At 32.7% G+C, this 20,350-nt stretch overlaps 2 protein-coding genes across 6 annotated transcripts in view; both read left to right on the top strand.

Moving 5' to 3' along the window:
* Nucleotides 1-2,373, top strand: part of LOC145254871 (uncharacterized) — a 67,774-nt gene extending 65,401 nt beyond the window's left edge. For 3 of the 5 annotated variants that reach the window (XM_080113746.1, XM_080113747.1, XM_080113744.1), the window contains exon 7: nt 2,176-2,373. In XM_080113746.1, coding sequence (XP_079969872.1) covers nt 2,176-2,298 — 123 coding nt within the window. In that variant the 3' untranslated portion in view covers nt 2,299-2,373. The remainder of the gene's footprint in view (nt 1-2,175) is intronic. The other 2 variants (XM_080113748.1, XM_080113745.1) reach the window with 1 other exon arrangement.
* Nucleotides 2,374-7,031: 4,658 nt separating this feature from the next.
* LOC145254870 (L-proline trans-4-hydroxylase-like) overlaps nt 7,032-20,350 on the top strand; it is a 114,678-nt gene continuing 101,359 nt past the window's right edge. The window contains exons 1-2 of the mRNA XM_080113743.1: nt 7,032-7,163; nt 13,123-13,145. Coding sequence (XP_079969869.1) covers nt 13,133-13,145 — 13 coding nt within the window. The 5' untranslated portion in view covers nt 7,032-7,163; nt 13,123-13,132. The remainder of the gene's footprint in view (nt 7,164-13,122; nt 13,146-20,350) is intronic.

Here is a 20,350-nt window from a genome sequence, read left to right as displayed (position 1 = left end):
GTCTTCCCACATAGATGCAACCTGGTCATCTTCAAATCCAGTTTAAATCAATGTCTTCCCACATAGATGCAACCTGGTCATCTTCAAATCCAATTTAAATCAATGTCTTCCCACATAGATGCAACCTGGTCATCTTCAAATCCAGTTTAAATCAATGTCTTCCCACATAGATGCAACCTGGTCATCTTCAAATCCAATGTTAATACAAGTAATGCCAAAAGTAATGCCTCCTATTTTTATTCCGCCCAAATGGATCAGAGGCGATTGCAATTCGCATTGTTATGAATTTATGCATTCATGACCTTAAAGTTTCATCTCTTTTTGCAGATATTAACAGTGTGATGCTCTAAGAAAGCAACCTCTGTCATGGACGCATGTCAGAAGCAGAGATGCATCATTGAATCCTTGGCAAAAGTGAATTGAGAGTAGTTGTGACTATGTAGAAAAATAAATACTGGTTCACAAAAGGTTGCTCATTTTAATGGTACAATTTTCGTCTTCGTAGCTCTTCAACTTTTTAAGTTAAAAGATAGGAGGCTTTACTTATGGGACAACCCTTATATTTGTCATAAATCGTCGTAAGTCACCAAATTTTATTTATCACGTTTATTATTATCAATCCTTTCATAATATTCGTCAACATTCAACTGAAAATTTATCCATTTTATTAACTTTGAGTATTTTTAATCTTGATAAGTGGTCACTAGTTACTAAAATTCCTGTCATAAATCGTCAAATTTTATTAAGTCCATTTTTACAGTCCTTTCATAATAGTAATCATTTAACTGACAATATATCAATTTCATTAACTGGCATCTTCGAGTGGTTTGTGGTATTGATAACTTGATAGTTTATTAGTAAATAAATAAATGAAAAAATAAGAAAAATACAATTTAAAGCTGCCAAATTGTGCTTCCTGAATTGTAAAACTTTTGATACAATGTCATATTCTTACATATGAAGTAAAGTGAGATTTTCCTCCTTGATTTTAATTCCTGGAGTTCGGCAAATAAAGAAAACTACATATCAAATACACTAGAATTACTTACAGGTTTTTAAAAGTTTCTTTCTTTTGAAGCATTGAAATAAAAGTTGATATGTTTGCTCGCCTACACTACTATTACTACTAGTAGTATGAACGTGATCATCTGCTCATTATTTTAGTCCAAAATCGTTACTTAGTTCTGACACCAGTTGCAGTATCAATGTTATCTCAGTCAATGCTGTAGCAAAAAAATTCTCTCTACAAATAAAATCACAACTAGAGTTTAAAACAAGTAACAAAGGTTTTTTACAGTGTGTGTGCGTGTGGGGGGGATTATAATGTTTTATATATGTATACTTGTTTTCCTCTACTGAATAACAGGGTGTAAATGAGAATTCTTTGCCCAACCAAATCAATACACAAGTCTAATAGCTCAGAGCCCAAGAGCCCATCTCTCTCTAAGCGAGATACCCAAACCCAACTGACTGTGAGACACCCATAAGGTTAACTACCCCCTCATCCTCTTTACTAAAATATATATAGATATTATTGTGCCACTCCAGAAAGATCATTTGAGATAATGTCCAGTCTTATCTATGAATATAAAGAACTAATGTCTAGTAGTCCCGTATTTTGTGGGTCATTATTTTTGACAAAACTCAAGTGAGTCATAACCACAGCAGGTAACGTCGTATCTGAAGGAACATTATTTTCTCAAGTGCACAGATCAAATTCGCGGTGGCCAAATCCAAAGCCAGAGATATTTCCAATATCTTGGATAACTTCTCTTTTTCTAGTTAAACATCTCTCACTTGCATTATTCACATGCATTTCAACTATGCAACCTATTTAACATATAGCCAACTAGTGCATGTTTACTACTACTACTACTACTACTACTACTACTACTACGTTAATGAAAAAGTAAAATTTATTATGATGATGATGATGATGATATTTGTTACTTATAGAAAGTAAATAATTCAAATGCAAATTTTAATATGTGGTTTAGGGATGGGATCAAAAGATTCTTACTTTACTCAATTTTCCTAGGCAACACCAGGATGCAGATCACACTAGTTAAAATTAAAATCGTTTCGACAAAATAAAGAAAATCAATACATTAATTACTTGATTAAAAATGATATTACAGACAATAAGATGGAGAAATGTTTTTTTTTAACTTTCAGAGTATGAATGTCTTATTGCAGCAATTGACGTCTTCTTTAATGGAAGATGAAAAGGAAATCGATCGTTTTGAAGAAGAACACAAAACCATCCAACCATGCAAGAAAATTCCATTCACAGATTAATAAATCAAACAAAATTGAATATAAAAAAATAGCTGTCAAAAAAGTGAAGAATTTTGAATAAATCTTTTAAATAAATTTGACATTTTTGCCTTCATTTATTTGTTGATTGCATTGTTTAATGACATATTAACCTTTTTCAGGTTATTTAACCTAATAGTTAAAGTGGTTGCATGTGCTGCACGTGATGATCCAAAACCTGGTTAGAGTAGCGAAAATAGTCTTGACTTATCGTCACCATAAAAAAGCCTGTCTGTAAAACCTAGATGTGAGAGAAAGAACAAGTATATACTGGAATAAAAGTATTTATATGTATCAACCATGTATTCTTTGCTTATCACAAAAGACAGTTCAACAGGAATTGACAGCAGGCGTTTTAGCACTCAAAGGGCTAAGATCATTAAACAAATAAATCTCAGTATTGAAAACAGTATTGTTGGAGAAAAGTCCTCTGCACCGTTATGGTCCAGTGGCGAATATGAAAACATTTACTGAATGATAAAGATCTCATGGCAAACACATTGTTGCATTGAATATGGTGTCATCAGAGAAAAGTATGCCATGTAAAAAAGTTCCAGTGTCGAGTTTCCATCAACAGAGATTATCTTTTTCTCTGTTTTTCTTTTTTTTATTCCTTCATTCAGACTAGGGTAAAATTCAGAAAAAAGAATGGTGCCCTTCCCTATATTTTGGTGAAAAGAGAACCTTTGAGTTGTCACTGATTACGGTAGGTCCATTCCCTTTTTGTTGAACTAGTCATTTGGTAACAGTTGTTATGTTTCAAGTTTTTAATATCTTCAAATATATATATATATATATATATATATATATATATATATATATATATATATATATATATATATATATATATATCTTCAAATATATATATATATATATATATATATAGATCAATTTGTTTTGTAGACATTTATTTTGTAAATAAAGAATCTGCTAATAATGGATTCTATTTAACTCATATATTTATGATGAAATCAACATATTATTTTAGCAAAAATTGAGTCTGTTTCACGTGAAAAAGCTAGCTCCAAACTGAAATACAAGATGATCCCCCACCAAAAAAAAAAAAACATCACTGACAAAATCGTTAATAAAATTCACAATTATCTCTGCAATCCAACCATATTTGGTATAAATAAACTTTAGTCTTTATCTGACTTGTCCACTAAGTTTCAGTCCTGAATGTCCAACAGTTTTTGATTTATTGCAATTCAATCATGTACAGACACACTTTGCTGATTGTCTCATAAGTAGAAAGTGTTCTTCTGAATTGGCTTCACACTCACTGAACTTAACCTCCTGGAATTTTATCTGAAGAGTTATCTCAACGGTAATGTCGATTAAAACAATTTCCAGATTATTCCTAAACTGAAAAGATCATCACAGCCCAAACTGTGATGAAATTCCTGGTTGCTGTTCGAAGCAAATAATAATAGTTATAAATTGTTACAAACCTTTGATTTTATTTAGTGTGTAAGGTCTGAACAGGGATAGAAAAGAAAAAAAATGGCAGTTGCGTCTAATTATATGCTGATGGGTTTTATGAAGTTGTTTTCTCATATGCAAATGAGATGGTACCGGTTTGGATAAAAAGACTGTTTTCGAAAATGTAAGAAATGAAGGGTTATGAATTTGGACCACATCAAGACGACTTTAACCACAAAATTGTTGGGTGAAAGTACAGAATAGTTAACAATTTATTTTTATAATTCCCTTCACAAACTATGGCAGCGAAAGAAGAGGTGCATATGTTGAAGTTATTGGCAATTTTAAACATATTCAAGCGTCCTTATTATTTAAAACTGAAAATTTGGTGGACAAGTAAGGCATAGATTAAACTTTAATTTGTACCAAGTATTGTTGGATCACAGAAAGAATGGTTCATTTTATTAACGATTCCATGGGGGCCATTTTTATTTGGGTCCCACCTGTATTTACTTAGTACTAGCAGAGAGACCCAACGTTGCCTGGGACTGAATGAGGATCAACAAATATTCCACCATCCCATACTTTTATTGTCAACGAAATCAGTGAAATTAGCCATTTTTTAATCAAATCGATTGTCTGTTCTAGTTGGGGACCCACCACAGTGCACTGGGAGGAAACTTCACATGTCTTCCTACAGTGACTCAGTCCACAATACATTGTAGTCTACATTACACTGTAGAGAATCTACTGTTTATTTTATACAATTATTTTTATATAATGGCCTGAATGCAAAAGTCAAGTCAAGAATTATGCTCTAAACAGAAACATTTTTTTATAAAGGAACCTACTGTTGATTTTATATGGCGGGCCCTTCTGCTTGTGTGGTGATAAATCTTCTCAAGTACACTTTTAATGTTAAGCTGTACAAAGTGTTAACTTTGTTCCTTCATTGATCAGATTTTTTCAATTATCGATTTTCAATACTTATCAAAGGCATTCCAATACAAACCCTATCTAAGAACACTCACAAGCACATAAAATATACTTGTGTGAAATTTCAAAACGATCGGCCCAGCTGTTTTGGAATCCATAAGGAATTCTCTCTCTCTCTCTCTCTCTCTTACACACACACACGCACACACACACACACACACACACACACACACACACGCGCACACACACACACAGAGTTCCTTTTATATATTTACTTTTTATATTTTTAGACCAACCAGAAACGCATGAAAAGATCTTAGAAATATAACAGAAATTTCCATAGAACCCCCTTAGCTATCATGAAAGGGAAAATACTGTATTTGCGTCACAAACACTACTACCACAAACTTGGAGCAGAAAATATATACAGTCAGGAAGACGCATAAACGTTTTCATCCAGTGCTAAAACTACTACTTTACTGTTGCAGAAAAGAAACTCCACTCTCTTTCTTTTCATCAGTTGATATTCATGATACATCTTCTGCGGGTGTCTAAGTAGCAATAAGCTTAATAATATTTCAGTACTTTCCATTCACTTCTAGTAGAGGTCTGGATGGTGCTATCCTTCCTTGGTCTTTCCATTCTCTCATACTTTTTGCAGCACCATTTAGGTGTATTTATGTGGAGTTGAATTATGAGAGCAATGAGTTTAAATTGGCAAGTCGTTTTGTGACAAGTCATGTCAAATATTGACTCATCAACTGTTAACTGTCGAGGACATATGTGTGGCTGAGTTCCATTTGTTGACCTGTGACCTCAATTAGTCTCTTACAATAGGGAATAGAAAATTATTTCAGAAAAAAATAGGAAAGCAAAAATAATAAGCCATTTTGTAATCTATCATTATTCAGAAAATTAATGCCTACACTGATGATAGCACTCTTTCTGCTGTTGTTTTTCACGCATCTTCATCGATCAGTTGAAATATGTAGCTAATCTAGAAGTTGATCTGAGTTCAGTTATGCTTTGGGGTAAGAAATAGCTTGTTTCATTTAATCCTGTTAAGACTCATTTATTGTCCTTCAATCATGCGCATGCCCCTTTTCTTCCTGAGATTCTCACGAATAAACTCTGTACAGGTCAATATTTTTTTTTATCTTGAAATTGCTATGAAATGCAGAGAAGTGAAATTTGGTACACTGGAAGAGTATAACAAGGTGTTCTTATTTCCCCGCTTTTTGTGGAATTTGAACAAATATTTTGAAAATTATACTAATTTTTCTATTTTCTAGTAATTTTAAATGTGTATCACTTTATTGCAGGTCTCTCAAAATGCCCAGAAAGGGCCGATCAAATCTTTCTTTGAGTTCATATGCTAAATCAAGTCCTCTTTTTGTTTCTCATTAAGTCTGTTCTTTCTATCGCCCTAAACACTTTCTCATACTTGAGGCTATTCTCTTTCTCTACAAATCTACCATCAGACCATGTATGAAGTGCTATTGTTATAGTTGGGTTCGTGAATCTGTGTCCCATTTGAAAGTGTTTGGTGGGGTGCAGAGACATATCTGACAGACTCCATTTTTTTCTTCTTTCTACAAATACTATTGTGGCATGCATTCTTCAGAATTGTCTGATCTATTCCCTGCTTCTTTTGTTCCAGCTTGTTTGACTTGTTGATCTAGTGGTATTCACCAATTCACTGTTTTGATAACTTATTGTAATACAGCTTTCTATTCCAGTAAAGTCTTTCCCCAAACTGCAGACTTGTGGAACTTTTTTCCTGCTGACTGTTTTCTTCCTACCTATAGCCTTGGTCTTTTCAAGATTTATAGACTGTCTTTGTGATAATCATCTTCCGTTCTTTTTAGCTTCTTACATCAAGTGGCCTGGCACCTTGTCTGGAGCGATTTCCATAAAAAATTAATTGATTAAAAAATGGCTAACATATGTTTACTATCGCGAACCTTCGAAAATAGAAAGTAATTTTTGGAGCCTTTAAAGTACGAAATAGAAAGTTATTTCTGGTTTGAATTAAAGTTTACAAGCAAAAGTAAAGTATTATGTTTTTTTTTGTGCTGTCTTTTAAAACTAACAAAAATAGGCATCCTTGTCATATAAAAGAACAACGTGTGCTGTTTTATGCATCTTTTTTATTAAGTTTATTTTTATTTTATTCAAATCTAGATTTTAAGTATTTTTTTTTTTTTTTTTACTAAATGTCAAAATTGAAATACCAACTGATTTTGTAATCGCAGCCAACACATAAGCATTCTCAATTTTTTTTATCTGAAAACACGTGATGTTATGTAGTAGGAAGAGGTAGGGGAGGAAACACCCGTTTTATGTGGTCCGAGTTCCCAGACATGACATATGATAACAACAGCAAAGGACAGCATTGAGAAAGTGACAGTTGCAACAAACAAGAAAACCCACTTATTGAAAAACTTGACAAGTTTCTTTTGTCAAAAGCAAATATAAAATAACAGACGGTAATCCATTTTTCTTTGCTTTTCATCTAAACTGTGTGTGTGTGTGTGTGTGTGTGTGTGTGTGTGTGTTCTAAGATTTATAATAATAATTTAAATCCAGTTTCAAAATGAAAAGCCTCAAAAGAACATGAATTTTAGATAAAGGTTCAAGAAAAATAATTTTAACAATTTTCATAAATGACTCAAAAGTCAAGATGCAACCAAAAATTTTCTCATCTCTTCAGAAAATCACATTCAATCAGTTTTAAAATTATGGGAATATAGCAAACTAAATAATCTGCAAAACTCATGAAAACAAATTAATAGTTTCAAAATTAAAACAGAAAAAAAAAAATCGTCAAAAATCAGAAAACAAATTTATTCATATTATTTGGATTCTTCAGACTACTGTCGAACTCAGGAATCTTTCTGTCAAACTTGAAAATCTGCACAGAATTTCTAAGAGAACTTTTATTTTATCCGTGGGGGTAGCATGCTCTCGTTCTATCAGCTATTGTGTTTTGAGTGTTTACCACACTGAGGATTGAATTTTCAACCTTCAAAAACGTGTAGCTTTACAACTGAATTTAGCCAAGTACTTTATCCACTGTACCACAGGACCATTCGACAAAAGAATTTCAGAGTTTGATAAGATACGCCTGAAGAAGGTCGGAGGTTACATCGACCGAAACGTTGTGAAAATAACACTCAAGTTGAGAACAGTAGTCAAAAGGTTCCAAATAATACAAATAACCAATCCTCATCTAAAAAATTCAGAACTATAAAACAACAATTATATCTGCACAAATCTGCATATTGAACTTGTTTGCTTTGTCACCATCGCAATAAAAATACTCAACAAGGTATGGTAACCTCTTCGGCAGATTATCTCTTCAATATACTTAGTAAACTATTAAAGACTTGTTTTCTCTCACAAATAAATGTTTCTGCTGGGCGATTTGCAAAGCACATTGATTTCATTTCTCCCTGAGAAATCTCTTCAGCCCATTTTAGAATTACAACAATCGGTCAGCAAAGAGACCTTTGGAAACAAGGAAAGATATCCTTTCTCTCTCTCTCCTGTCCCTGTCTATTAGACGCTCTTTGCGTAAAGATAACTGCCTACTAGCCTTCGACAGCTCAAACAAAACTTTTAACTTTACATTTTCCTTATTTGTACACTGTCAAAGTTTCTTCTGTTATAGTGTTTCGTTTTTTCCTTCCATGCGACGTTTTAGTTTACTATTATTATATAGAAGTGTATTCGCATCTTCATAAGCTCTCTCTCTCTCTCTCTCTCTCTCTCTCACACACACACACACACACACACACACACACACACAGAAAAATTGTTTGAATCCCTTGATTGTTATTTGTTCATTTAAAACCAACTTATTCATTGAAATATTTCTAACCTTACTCACTGAACTTTCTTTCTAATATGAAAAAGAGTGAACACTGACTTTTATTAACAACTTTTAATGTAATATAATTTATACCTATTGGAGAAGTTTTGATTACGATTTTCTGACCTGTATAACACACAGCCCTTAAACTATAGACTCTGACTTTTTCGATATCTCAAAGAATCACCCTTGTTTAACAAGGACTCTAAAATATTCATGAAGATTCTGTTTTTCCTATTGCTGCAGTCTTCCACTTTAAATATATATAAATTATCTTCTTTTGAATGTATGCCTACAGAACTTATTATTTTGTTTGTTTATCATATAACATGTCCCACGTTTTTTCACAGTTTAATTATAAACTTAAAAACCTTTTTCACTGAAAATATTTTTTCACTGAAAACATTTTTTCAAAACAAGCTCATCTCAAAAACATTTTGCCCAAATCAAAACCTCTAAACAAACCATCCATAAACTGATTCCCTAAAATGCTGACTCCCCAAGTGTGGACTTCCAAACACACTTTGTTTTGGAGATCTTAAGAAACACGCTTCTTCTCTGTAATGATTTACTTTATAGAGATTATTATATAGAAAAAGAAAAAATTATATTGTATATTATTTTATTATTGGAATCCTTTGAGATGAGCAATCTGTATATTTATTTATTTTTTATTTATTTGTGGACTGTTATCCTCATAGTTGCTGTTGTTTTACAATGTTTTGACCAGCTATTCGTCGGGCCTTCGTCAGGTGGTGGTGAGACAACAACAACTATGGAATGCAGTAATTACTGAGGATACAGTTAAGAGACTCAGTATTCCTATCCCATCACAGTTAACCACCTGAAGAATACCAGAGGAATAGTTGGTCGAAACGTCGTGAGGCAACCCCTATGAAGATCAGGATAACAGTCCGCAAATAAATAAATAAAAAATGATATTGATTATTATATTGAAAAAAAAAAAAAAAAAATGCCACGTTTTCTGTAAATGCTGACAGTGACATAGTTTATTGCTAATCGCCCGAGGTGCCCTAACTAGGGAATACCAATGGGATGTTCAGGAATTTTTTTGTAGGCTATAGAGCGTTTATCCAAGTACTTCTTAAAAGCACCCCTACCTTGTGCCTAACCTACTGGCAAGGAGGTATGTGTGTATGTGTATATTTTTAATTTAAAAATGTTTATTTTTTTTTATTAAAATTTAAAATATGAGTGATGCCTAAATATAAAAAATAAATAGAACAAAAAGTATATCCCCTTCCACAAAAAAATAAACAAACAAAACAAATGAACACTTGAACTCTTTCAGTGAAGACAAATTGCCATATCTCTATCCCTATTAAGATTTTAAAATACCATTGTTTTGAATTTTCATTTTCAAGATTGAATGTGGGGTAATTTAAATGGCATAAGTCGAAACACTATTTTTTTTTCTTTTTTAGATTTATTCAAATTTTAAGACATTTTATCTTTGCAAAAATGTGTATTTGGCAATAATTGGTTAACCAATTAAAATTTCCTCAAAAAATAGAAAAAGTTTTTTCATTAAAATGTTAGTCATAAAGAGTTATTTCCCTTGCATCTTGTTTCATATAAACTCTATCAATGATGGCAATTTGCTGTACTAACTTTAATACAAGTTAAAAGTTTTATTTCTTTAATATTTCGCCCCCTCCCTTTTTTTTTATGGCAAACCAGAACTCGAAGTCTGTAGTAAACGGTGTTAGGTCCAAATTAGTTCCCGATATTAAAGATTTCCTGTTTTGCTTAGAAATAATAAAAAAAATCAAATAGGGGTTAAAAAAAAATCAGAAAAAAATGCAAATTTCTTTTACAAAGATTAGTATAATCAAATGTTAATGTTGTTTTAATTTTTTTGGTGAAATACACAAATAGATAATTTTATTTTCTTTCAAAAATGTAATAAAATGTTTTTGTTTTGGCGCTATACTATGCATACTTTATTACTTGGTAACAGTTAAATATAGTTTTATCACTTGTATTATGGATGAAGGTTAATATCAGGAACTAATTTTGACCTAACACCGTTTATTGTGGAATTTGAGTTGGGAGTCTTTCTGGTTTGCCATTATCCCTGGCACTGCTATTCACAGCGATATATAGCTTGCTTCTAATTGCATTGTAAACCTTTCTTTAAAGCTTTTTTTTGTACAATATCAGATAAACCTTAACCAAAACTTCCTTGATCCTCAGACAACATTGGTACACATTTCTAAGTGGTACATTTTCTCATATTGACAATTTTTTATGATGAATTTCAATCTGGGGATGATGTAGTAGCTATTTTCTCTTGTTGATAAATATGTCTGCTTGGTGGTTTGACTACACACTGGCCAATCAACTTGCAGAGCACATAGATTGTATCTGTCCTTTCAAGAACTACTTCAGCTTCTTTCGGAATCACAGTTGCCAAAAAAAAAAAAAAAAAAAAAAAAAGAACTCCGGAAGCAACAAGAAAAGATCTTTTTTCTCTCTTTCATGTCTCTATCCACCGGACGTTCCAGTATTGACTATATTTGCCTGGAGATAACTGCTGACAGACTTTTTGGGAGTTCAAAGAATGTTATCTCTCTCTCTCTCTCTCTCTCTCTCTCTCTCTCTCTCTCTCTCTATATATATATATATATATATATATATATATATATATATATATATATATATATATATATATATAGATAGTTGGTTGGTTGTTTTTGTTTTACGGCATATCAACCCTTTTTGGGTTATTTAATGCCGAATCCAGTGATTTTGAAGAAAATTTTTTTTAATAGAAGATTTTTGTTGTTTTCAAGTTGGTTTCTATTTAACCCATAGTTGGGACCCTAACAGGTACTACCACTCCGGCTCAGAGTGGACCTGGGAGCAATGGTAATTAAAGGGTGGCTCCACACTCCCCAAAGCCCGCAAGTTGGGGCCTCACCACTGGATATAGTTTAAGGTCATATCCAGGACCCCCATTGAGGGACTTTTACCCTCTGCAGGGGGACAGTCGGCGTATTCTAATGCCCCACCAACAGGGCCAGATAGATAGATAGATAGATAGATAGATAGATAGATAGATATCCTGAGTCTGTAAATAAAGCTTTTGTGTCTTCGTAGATTTTAGTTACAAAAGTATCAAGAACAAAGGAAGTTAATGTGATTAAGCTTCTATTTCTTCATTTGTAAAAATAAATTTGCATACAGGATTATTAAAGCGAACAGGAATCATGTATATTCACTCTTATTATTTTAAATTAATGCATTAAGTATTTCAAGCAGCAAAGTTTTTGACATGAAAACGAACTGGCAGAGCCAGTTAGTTTATCAATCCAAGACATCACTCAATAAATCCCAGCTCTATCCAACAACTTTTATAGCAACTTTTATCCAACAACTTTTATAACAACTTTTAGGCAAAGTTCAACGTTTATTTATCAACATAGTCTACTTCTAGGATGATACATTGATTCCAACACTTCTCTAACAATTCGATGCATTTTTATAGAATGATTTCTCTTTTGCTTCAAAATATGCCTAAGTTTCCAATATCATTTCTTCATTGGAGTCAAAGATCTATTCCTGGAGCATTCTTTTGAGGACTGCAAACAACCAGTAATTGCTGGGGTTTCAGATCTGAAGAATGAAATGGGTACAGAAAAAAATCGAAGTGCAATTCATGTAGTTTTGCCATTGTTGCTATCGATTTATGATATGGTGAATTATCTTGGTGAAATGGTGTTTCTTTTGTCTTCATTTATAACTGTTTCTTTTTGCTTGCTTTTTGGTGATTTATTGCTTCAAACACACCAATAATGCTTAATGTTATATAATATTTGCTCTTGATGGTTCTGCCATTCTGAAGGTAATCAATGAATAAAATACTATGTATATTCCAAAATATAGAAGCCAAAACCTTGCTTGCTGATGCTTATATTTGGTCGCTTTGAATGGTTTACACCTTCAGTTGTTCATTCAGTTTGACTCTATAGTGAAGTGTTGAATCCACATTTCATCCATGATCACATATTGACAAAAAAAACAAAAAAACTCCTTTCTGTTGTGTTTAAACAGTTACAAACAATTCCCTGAATCATCAACACATTATTTTTGATCATCTGTGAGCAAATAAGATATTCACTTTGAACACAGCTTGTTCATGAAAAATAGCAGATGTACTGTCTTCTTATATTTTTGAATCCTCTGCTATCTTCAATTTATGATTGGTCAAAACGAGTTTGTAGAGTTTTTTTAAAATGTTTTCCGAGACAACTGCCAAATTTTATTTGTTGCATTCAGTATCATTTATGTTTGCAACTGTGTTTAAAGTCAGAATACTGATTCTAAACCATTGTTTCCAACGAAGCAGAGTCCAAATAATATCAAGCTATGCATTGATTGAACAATATTTTCTCCCATCAGAAAGCAATGATTTATCAACACACAAAACTCAGATTTTTCCATTATTTTCAATATTCGAAAGTCACATTATCTGATATATTATCATCAAAATATTTTCAAAAATAAATTTTTATTTGTTGCTAGACTTACATTGATATTTTTTATTTCAGCAAAAGGGAAATGTCTATTGCAGGTAAGGAAATATTTTTTTACATTCATCCATGCATAGAGGCTTTGTCTTTCTGTCTGTCACTCTGTCTGTCTGTTTTTTGGCCAGTCTATCATACTTGCAATAGTATTTCTGGTTTGTCATGCTTTTGTCTATGCAGTGAACAAAAATTACATATTCACCAGTTTAATTTTAAAAATTTTTCTTTAAATCCGAAGATTCATTTTTTGATAAAATTTGAACTTCTTGAAATGATTTGTATGAGATTGCAGACAGCTATGTTGTGAATTATAATAAACAAAGAATAAGAATGAAAAAAGAAGAAGAAAGAAATGAGAAAAAGCTTAAATGTGAACACAGCCCGCTCATGAATATGTGTCATATATGTCACATTTTCAAGTTGATTACTTTTATTGTCAATTTAAGTCTTTTTTTATGTGAAAAATTATTAAAACTGTGAAAATACATGCATAGTGTTTTTTCCAGGAAATTAATAATAAAATAACAGAATATTTTAGGCAATCAAACAAATATTAATAAAATTTTATGCAGTAATATAAAATCCTAAGTAAAAAAAACTTAACATTTTCACTTTAAAATTAATTTTCTTTAGACCTTTGCTTTTTTTAAAACATTCCACAATATTCTTTCGAACTTCATCTGATGAAATTTTTTGTTTGCAAATTTAAGTGCTTTTTCAATGTGTTTTTCACATGTAAAACTATACTTTGGAGAGTATATTCCCCAAACTTGTTCTGTAGACACTCTTGTGGATTCATGATTTTTATTATAAATTGATCTGCATATTTAAGGACAGCAAAACAAGCACAAATAAACTCTGCCATTTGCTTATATGGAACAATTATCTGTAGTGTAATCACTATCATAGCCTACCATACTTTTTTGGCTGTCCGGTTAGAAAGAGAGCTTGTTTATTTCTGATTCATACAGTGCCAAAATGTTTAAAATTTTGCCATTCTTTTAAACAAGCTCGAGAACTTGTTTCCAAAAGTATACATATTTTTAAAGAGACCAATAGGTCAATGTACTCTTAGTACTCAGCACTTTTGGAAGTATCACCATAAATCTACTACCATTATCTGTCATTACTGAGAAAATCTATTTTCAAGTGGGTCATTTTGTAACGTACATGTGAAAATAAACTGATACCCTTCATCTAAAATTTCTTGCATAAGCCTGTCCTTTCAAAATCATAACAAAAGTTGGAAGTTTGCTTTGTTAGACAAAATTCAGAAATTTGTATCTAAAATTCAGTCCAATCAGATAATTTTTGTAGAAATCAATTTTTACATAATTTAAAATCGAAAATATTGCTTGAACAAGTTTGTAGTCTGTTATAGCCCTGTTAAGGGTTGCACAGAAAAACAGAATGCCAAAGTAAAGTAACAAGATGTATTGCAAAGCATACAATAGCCGATGAACAACCCAGGTTGGTTCATGAGATACCAACTGACACCTTATGGCTTAGTCTTCCGGTATTTATTGAGATTGGAATAGTCTATTAGTAGGTAACATAGGTTAGTTCCGCCACAACACCCCTTTCCAAAGTTAATAACTCCGGATAATGTACCAATATTTTTTCCTCTTTGGGTGGACCATGAATGGCTCAGTGATTTTCCTTTTTCTGCTCGAACGTTGTGGTTCTAGTGTGATTTGGGGGGCTCAATATCAAACATGTCGTAAACGGTTTCAATAGACTCTACTTCTTCCTGAGACAACTCTTCTTGGTCCTCAGTCATACGTTTGCGTATCTGGTTCACATATTTCTTGTGTGTGGATTTTGGTCCCTGGATTTTATAGATTACATTTCCGATCCTTTGTATTACTTTTTCCCAGTTTCCAAAATGAACATTATTTTTAAAATGCTTGAAGTACACTTTCACTCCAAGATTGTATTTTTTTAGTGATACCATATGTTCTCCTATGTATGGTTTGTCTTTGTAGCAACTTCTCAAATACTGATGTGATTTTATGGCCAAACATAACCTCCGCTGGTGATTTGCCTGCTAGGATGTTAGAGTTTGTTGTAATCCTGTATACTTGAAGAAACTGCTATAGAGCTTCTTCTGTGGGTGATCCATAAGCCTTCCTTAACGTTCTTTTTAGGGTTAAAAAGCACTCTTCTTGGCCGTTACTTCTTGGATGATATTGTGGGGTTGTAAAATGTTTTACCTGATATGTCCTGCAAAATTCTTGGAACTCTGAAAAGATGAATTGGGTAGCGTTATCACTAACCAGGCAATCAACAACACCAAAACGAATGAAAAGCTCTTGTAAGAAATTAATGGTTACTGCTGTGGTGGGTTTCCTGCATCTTAGCACCTCTGGCCATTTGGCAAACTATCCACCACTATCAAGTAATAGAATTCATCCAGTGGTCCCACAAAGTCTATATGTATCCTGGATCACGGTTGTTCGGATTTGGGTCAGAGTTTGTGAATAATCGGTGGTGTCTTTGTAACCAAAGCACAACCTTTACATGCTTTAAGCATATCAGTTATAGCTTGGTCCATGGACGGACAGTAAACAAAGCTATGCATAAGGCATTTCATTCTGCTGGTGCCAGGATAACCCATGTGGACGTTTTTTAGTATTCTTTTTTGCAGTGCTTTTGGAATGATGACTTTCTCACTTTAAAGCAGAAAATTGTCACAAATAGAGTATATGTCAGAAGTAAATTCTTGTTCCAATTTCTGTTTTGTGCTTTTTATAAATTCATCAGTTGCCGTTTCAGTCTTAATTTCTTGAAGAGTCACTGGTAATTGCCGGATTGTATTGCGAATCATTGTCTTTATCTCACTAGTTATCCACAATACAGCGATTACTGAGTCCTTGAGGGGTTCTTTTTGGGCCAGGATTAGCTTAGACATCCCATTCACATGTGCAGTATTCTTTGATGATAAGAATGCCAGTTTAAAATCATGATTCAATAAACTGGTTCCCCATCTTAGTAAACAGTTGACCGTAAATGTGGGCAGTCCTTTTTTGATCCAAAAATGATTAGAAAGGTCTTATGATATGTTTGCAGCATAAAATGCCTACCATGCAGGTAACGATGAAATTTTGAGACTGCATAGATAATGTCGAGATCCTCTTTCTCTATCTGTGAGTTCTGTTTTTCAGCTGGGAGCAGTTGTCTGGGTGCATAGATAATTGTTTTTTTCGATCCATCTGGCATCTTATTTAGCAGGCATGCATCTATACCATATTGACTAGCATCACTAACCACTATGATATCTAGTTTTGGGTTAAAATGTGTGAGGAAAAAGACTGATGTTAACACTGTTAATTTTATTTTTTTATTTCGGACTATTAGTCTCATCTTTATTAGTTGTTTTTTTTTTTTTTTAAAAATCTTTTTATTGGTTCACAAAAAAAAACAAAAAAGCAAAACAAAAAACAACAACAACTAATAAAGATGAGACTAATAGTCCGAAATAAAAAAAATAAAATTAACATATAATGCTCATCTCAAAATAAATTCCAATTAAGGAATAATATATATATATACCAATCGGTACGGACCTGACTATGATGTTAACGCCTTTTTAATTTCCTCAAACTCTGACTGACACTCGGCAGTCCATTCCCAACGATTTTCTTTTTTCAAAAGTTTTTTCAAAGATGCTCGCAATTCATGCATGTTTGGAATTAAATTTTGAAATTGGGTTAGGGTTAGGTATTAGTATTTTGTTTGCATAATCCTTATCACAGCGGCTCTCTATGAGTCTGAATATTTGGCATTCTTGTCAATTATGTACCCCAAATATGTTATTGTCTGCAGGAAGAATTTGCATTTGTTTTCCTTGATTTTAAATCCCAAATCCTGTATCTGTCTGAATATGTTGTAGATATGGTTTTGTGCTGTTCCTTGTTACTGTGGGCTATAATAATATCATCCAGATATGCGATGGCAAAGTGAAGGCCATCTAACGTCCATAACCTGTTGAAAAATGCAGGCACGACCTTGACCCCAAATGCTAATCTTTCATATCTGTAAAGACCTTGATGGGTATTCATGCAGAGTAATTTAGCACTCTCATTTTCAACTGGAATCTGCAGATATGCGTTGCTTAGGTCAATTTTCGAGAAAATCTGGCCACCGTTTAGTTTTGTAAAAACTTCTTAGGAACTTAGCAGGGAATAATGGAAGTTCTCCAAAGACACATTCAACCCCATCAAAATATTTCTCCTGATTTCTTTTTCACATAGACTGTGAGGGCAGTCTTATTCTATTTGTGATAGAATGCCCACATTTTCTAATCTGTTGAGCTCCTGGTCGATTTTTTCAAGTGACGCAAATGGCACATTATGGTTGTAGATTCCGCTTTAATCTTAATTTTGCAGCCATTTTTGTACATTTTCCCAGGCCCGGTGCAAATACTTCTGTAAATTCATTTTTTAAATTCACGATTAACGTCTCCGTTTCTGCTGGCATTAATTCTGTTTTTCTTCAGAATGTAGATATTGGCATAAATTAAATTCATGCATCCAGTCTGACCTGAATAGGTTTGTGGTATTTCTTAATATATAAACTTTTAATTTTTTCGTCTTCCCAATAATTTGACATTCGCTAAAAATTCACCTTCAAAGTTAATTTACATACCGTTAACGGCCTTTGCTGTTTTGCATTGTGGGTTTATTCAATTTCTTCCAGGTATTTAAATTTACTATTGACTGGTTTGAATTTGAATGGATTTGCATCTTTATTTCTTTACATGAATTTTTATAGTCACATATTTTCGCAACCCTTCTTTGTTATTTTCAGTCTCCGCCAAACACACTCAGGTTTTGTATTTAATTTTATTTCTGTAATGAATACCTTTGTGTCCTATTTTTGTTTTACATATTAAACATTTTCTTGATAAATATGGGCAGTCCTTAACCCAATGCAAATTACCACATCGATTACACCAAGACGGGATTTTTCTTTCTTCAAATTTTTTCTTAGCTATGTGTCGACTCCAGCTTTGATATCCATTGAATCTTTTTTAATAATTTCATTTTCTAATTTTATTAGGACAGGTCCCCTACTTTCCTCATCTCGACCAGAAGTCACTCCTTGCGCAAATACTAAACATATAAAATTGAATTCATTGCCATATTTATTTACCATGGCTGCATACATTGCGAAATTATCTTCGTCATTCCTCTGCAAATTCAGATATGACCAACGCTTATGGAATAAAGAGACTTTCGGGCTAAATAGTTCTGTAAGAAATTCCACTGTCTTGGTGAAAGATAATTCCAATGTTTTATGTGGTAAAACAAAATCCACAAACTTGTTACGCTCGGCCGTCTCTAGTTTCCGTAATAGTAAACAAACCTTTTTTTCTGGTCCAACAACTGTTTACAGTTGATACTAAAAAAAATCTTCATACTGACGAAAATAAGCTTAAAATGATTTACCTTCTTCACGTCCATAGCAGAAATTGTCAATCGCATTCCATATTGAGTCTTGTGAAAATGCAGTATTATTATCGGTGGATGCATTATTTGACTTGTATAAACAGCTCTTCTGTATGCTGCTGTTGTTGTTATCTTTAATCTGAGTGCTTCTGGTGTTCAAATAATTGTTGTTGTCATTCATCTGAGCGTTTCTGGTGTTAAAATAATTGTTGATGTTGTGGTGTTGTTCAATTTGCAGTTTTAATAAGTGTTTCAATGTACTTTGTAAGGCGTCCATTTTTGTATGATGAGTAAAATACTGAATTTACGGGAATTAGCAAAACTGTCTTCAGATTAACCAGGTTTTAGTATTTTTAGAACAACTAGGGGAAAGGGAATAGTATTTTGTTATCTTCAATAACTTTGCAATTGAACATTGACTATAGTTCCAAGCGGATATCTTTTCCCATAGAAGAGAAAAAATATATGTTATGAGAAATATTCAATATTCCTTTTAAACAAATGTCTTTTCATAAGCACAAAAAAAATGTTGCCTGAAGGTAAAAAATCTGAAAACCGTATATATTTTTTTTTAGTAAGCCAAAAACAAAAGTTCACTGACACACTTATTTAATGACGTGGAAAAAAACATGAACAATTCGTATGTCTCTTTCTTTTATATTTATGAGTGTGCAAAGATGTCGTGATAGTGCCAAGCAAAGAGAAGAAAAAATATGAAAATATTCTTACTTTCCACGAGTTTGCAAGTCAAACTTTTATGTCCATGCACTTATTTGGTTTTTGCGAGTTCCTGTTTTTCTCCTTATCAGTGTTTTCTGAACACTTGGTTTAATTCAGCCTTTTGTAGTGAGTTCTTTTGAATGCTGAGGGTATTTTAAATTCGAGTGATCTCTGTGTGGTCGAAATTCGACGTCGCTACTGTTATAGTCCTGTTAAGGGTTGTAAAGAAAAATAGAATGCAAAAATAAAATAACAACATGTATTGCAAAGCATACAATAGGTGAGTTGTTTGTTGTATCTGACGAACGAGGTTGGTCTACCAGATATCGACTGACACCTTACGGTTTAGTCTTCTGGTATTCATTGAGATTGGAATAGTCTATTAACAGGTAATATACAAATAATCAAATATGTCCGATTTGCTGATAGTTTCACTACCAAGAACCTTCTTACGAACATCAGACTCACGGGTAAAATAAGTATATCTAATTTTTCGTTCCTCCATCAAGAGATTTTCAAATAAAGAGTTTCTTCTTTGGGAACAATGTATTCGTCACAGTGAGGTCATTTTGATGCAGAATTTTCAAGAATTTCATTACGATGGTGTTTATTTTCAATGCTGTGCTTCTCAATAACATCTGGAGATTTCCAACTTTATATTTGAAGCTTTTCATGACAAAAAGAAAGAAAGAAAAGAATTCCTTGGATTTAATCATGTATTTCATCAATTTCTTCAGGGTATGAAGAATTTGGAAAATAGCATTGTATGAAAATAAATTTGGCAAATGTTCCTTTCAGAATTATAAGAACCAGTCGATCTGAAATAGTTTCATAGTGTTGTATCGCAGGCACAAGCGATTTGTTGACCAGGAAACAAACTCTATTGTATCTGGATAGTTCATTGGATGACATAAGAGTTTGTGTCAAGAAATAAGCAATTCTATCTGGGATTCTTTGATTTTTATTTCTGACACATTAATGATATCTTATTTAATTTCGCAGATCTCATGCAGTATGATCTAAAGAGCATGAGCATTAAAAACGTTTATAGTTCTTGGAGTATAGGCGCAAATACAAAC

The sequence above is a fragment of the Euprymna scolopes genome, chromosome 30 (genome assembly GCF_053919585.1).
Source record: "Euprymna scolopes isolate OS-2025 chromosome 30, ASM5391958v1, whole genome shotgun sequence".
NCBI lineage: Eukaryota > Metazoa > Mollusca > Cephalopoda > Sepiida > Sepiolidae > Euprymna > Euprymna scolopes.
This window is presented reverse-complemented; position numbering and strand designations above follow the sequence as displayed.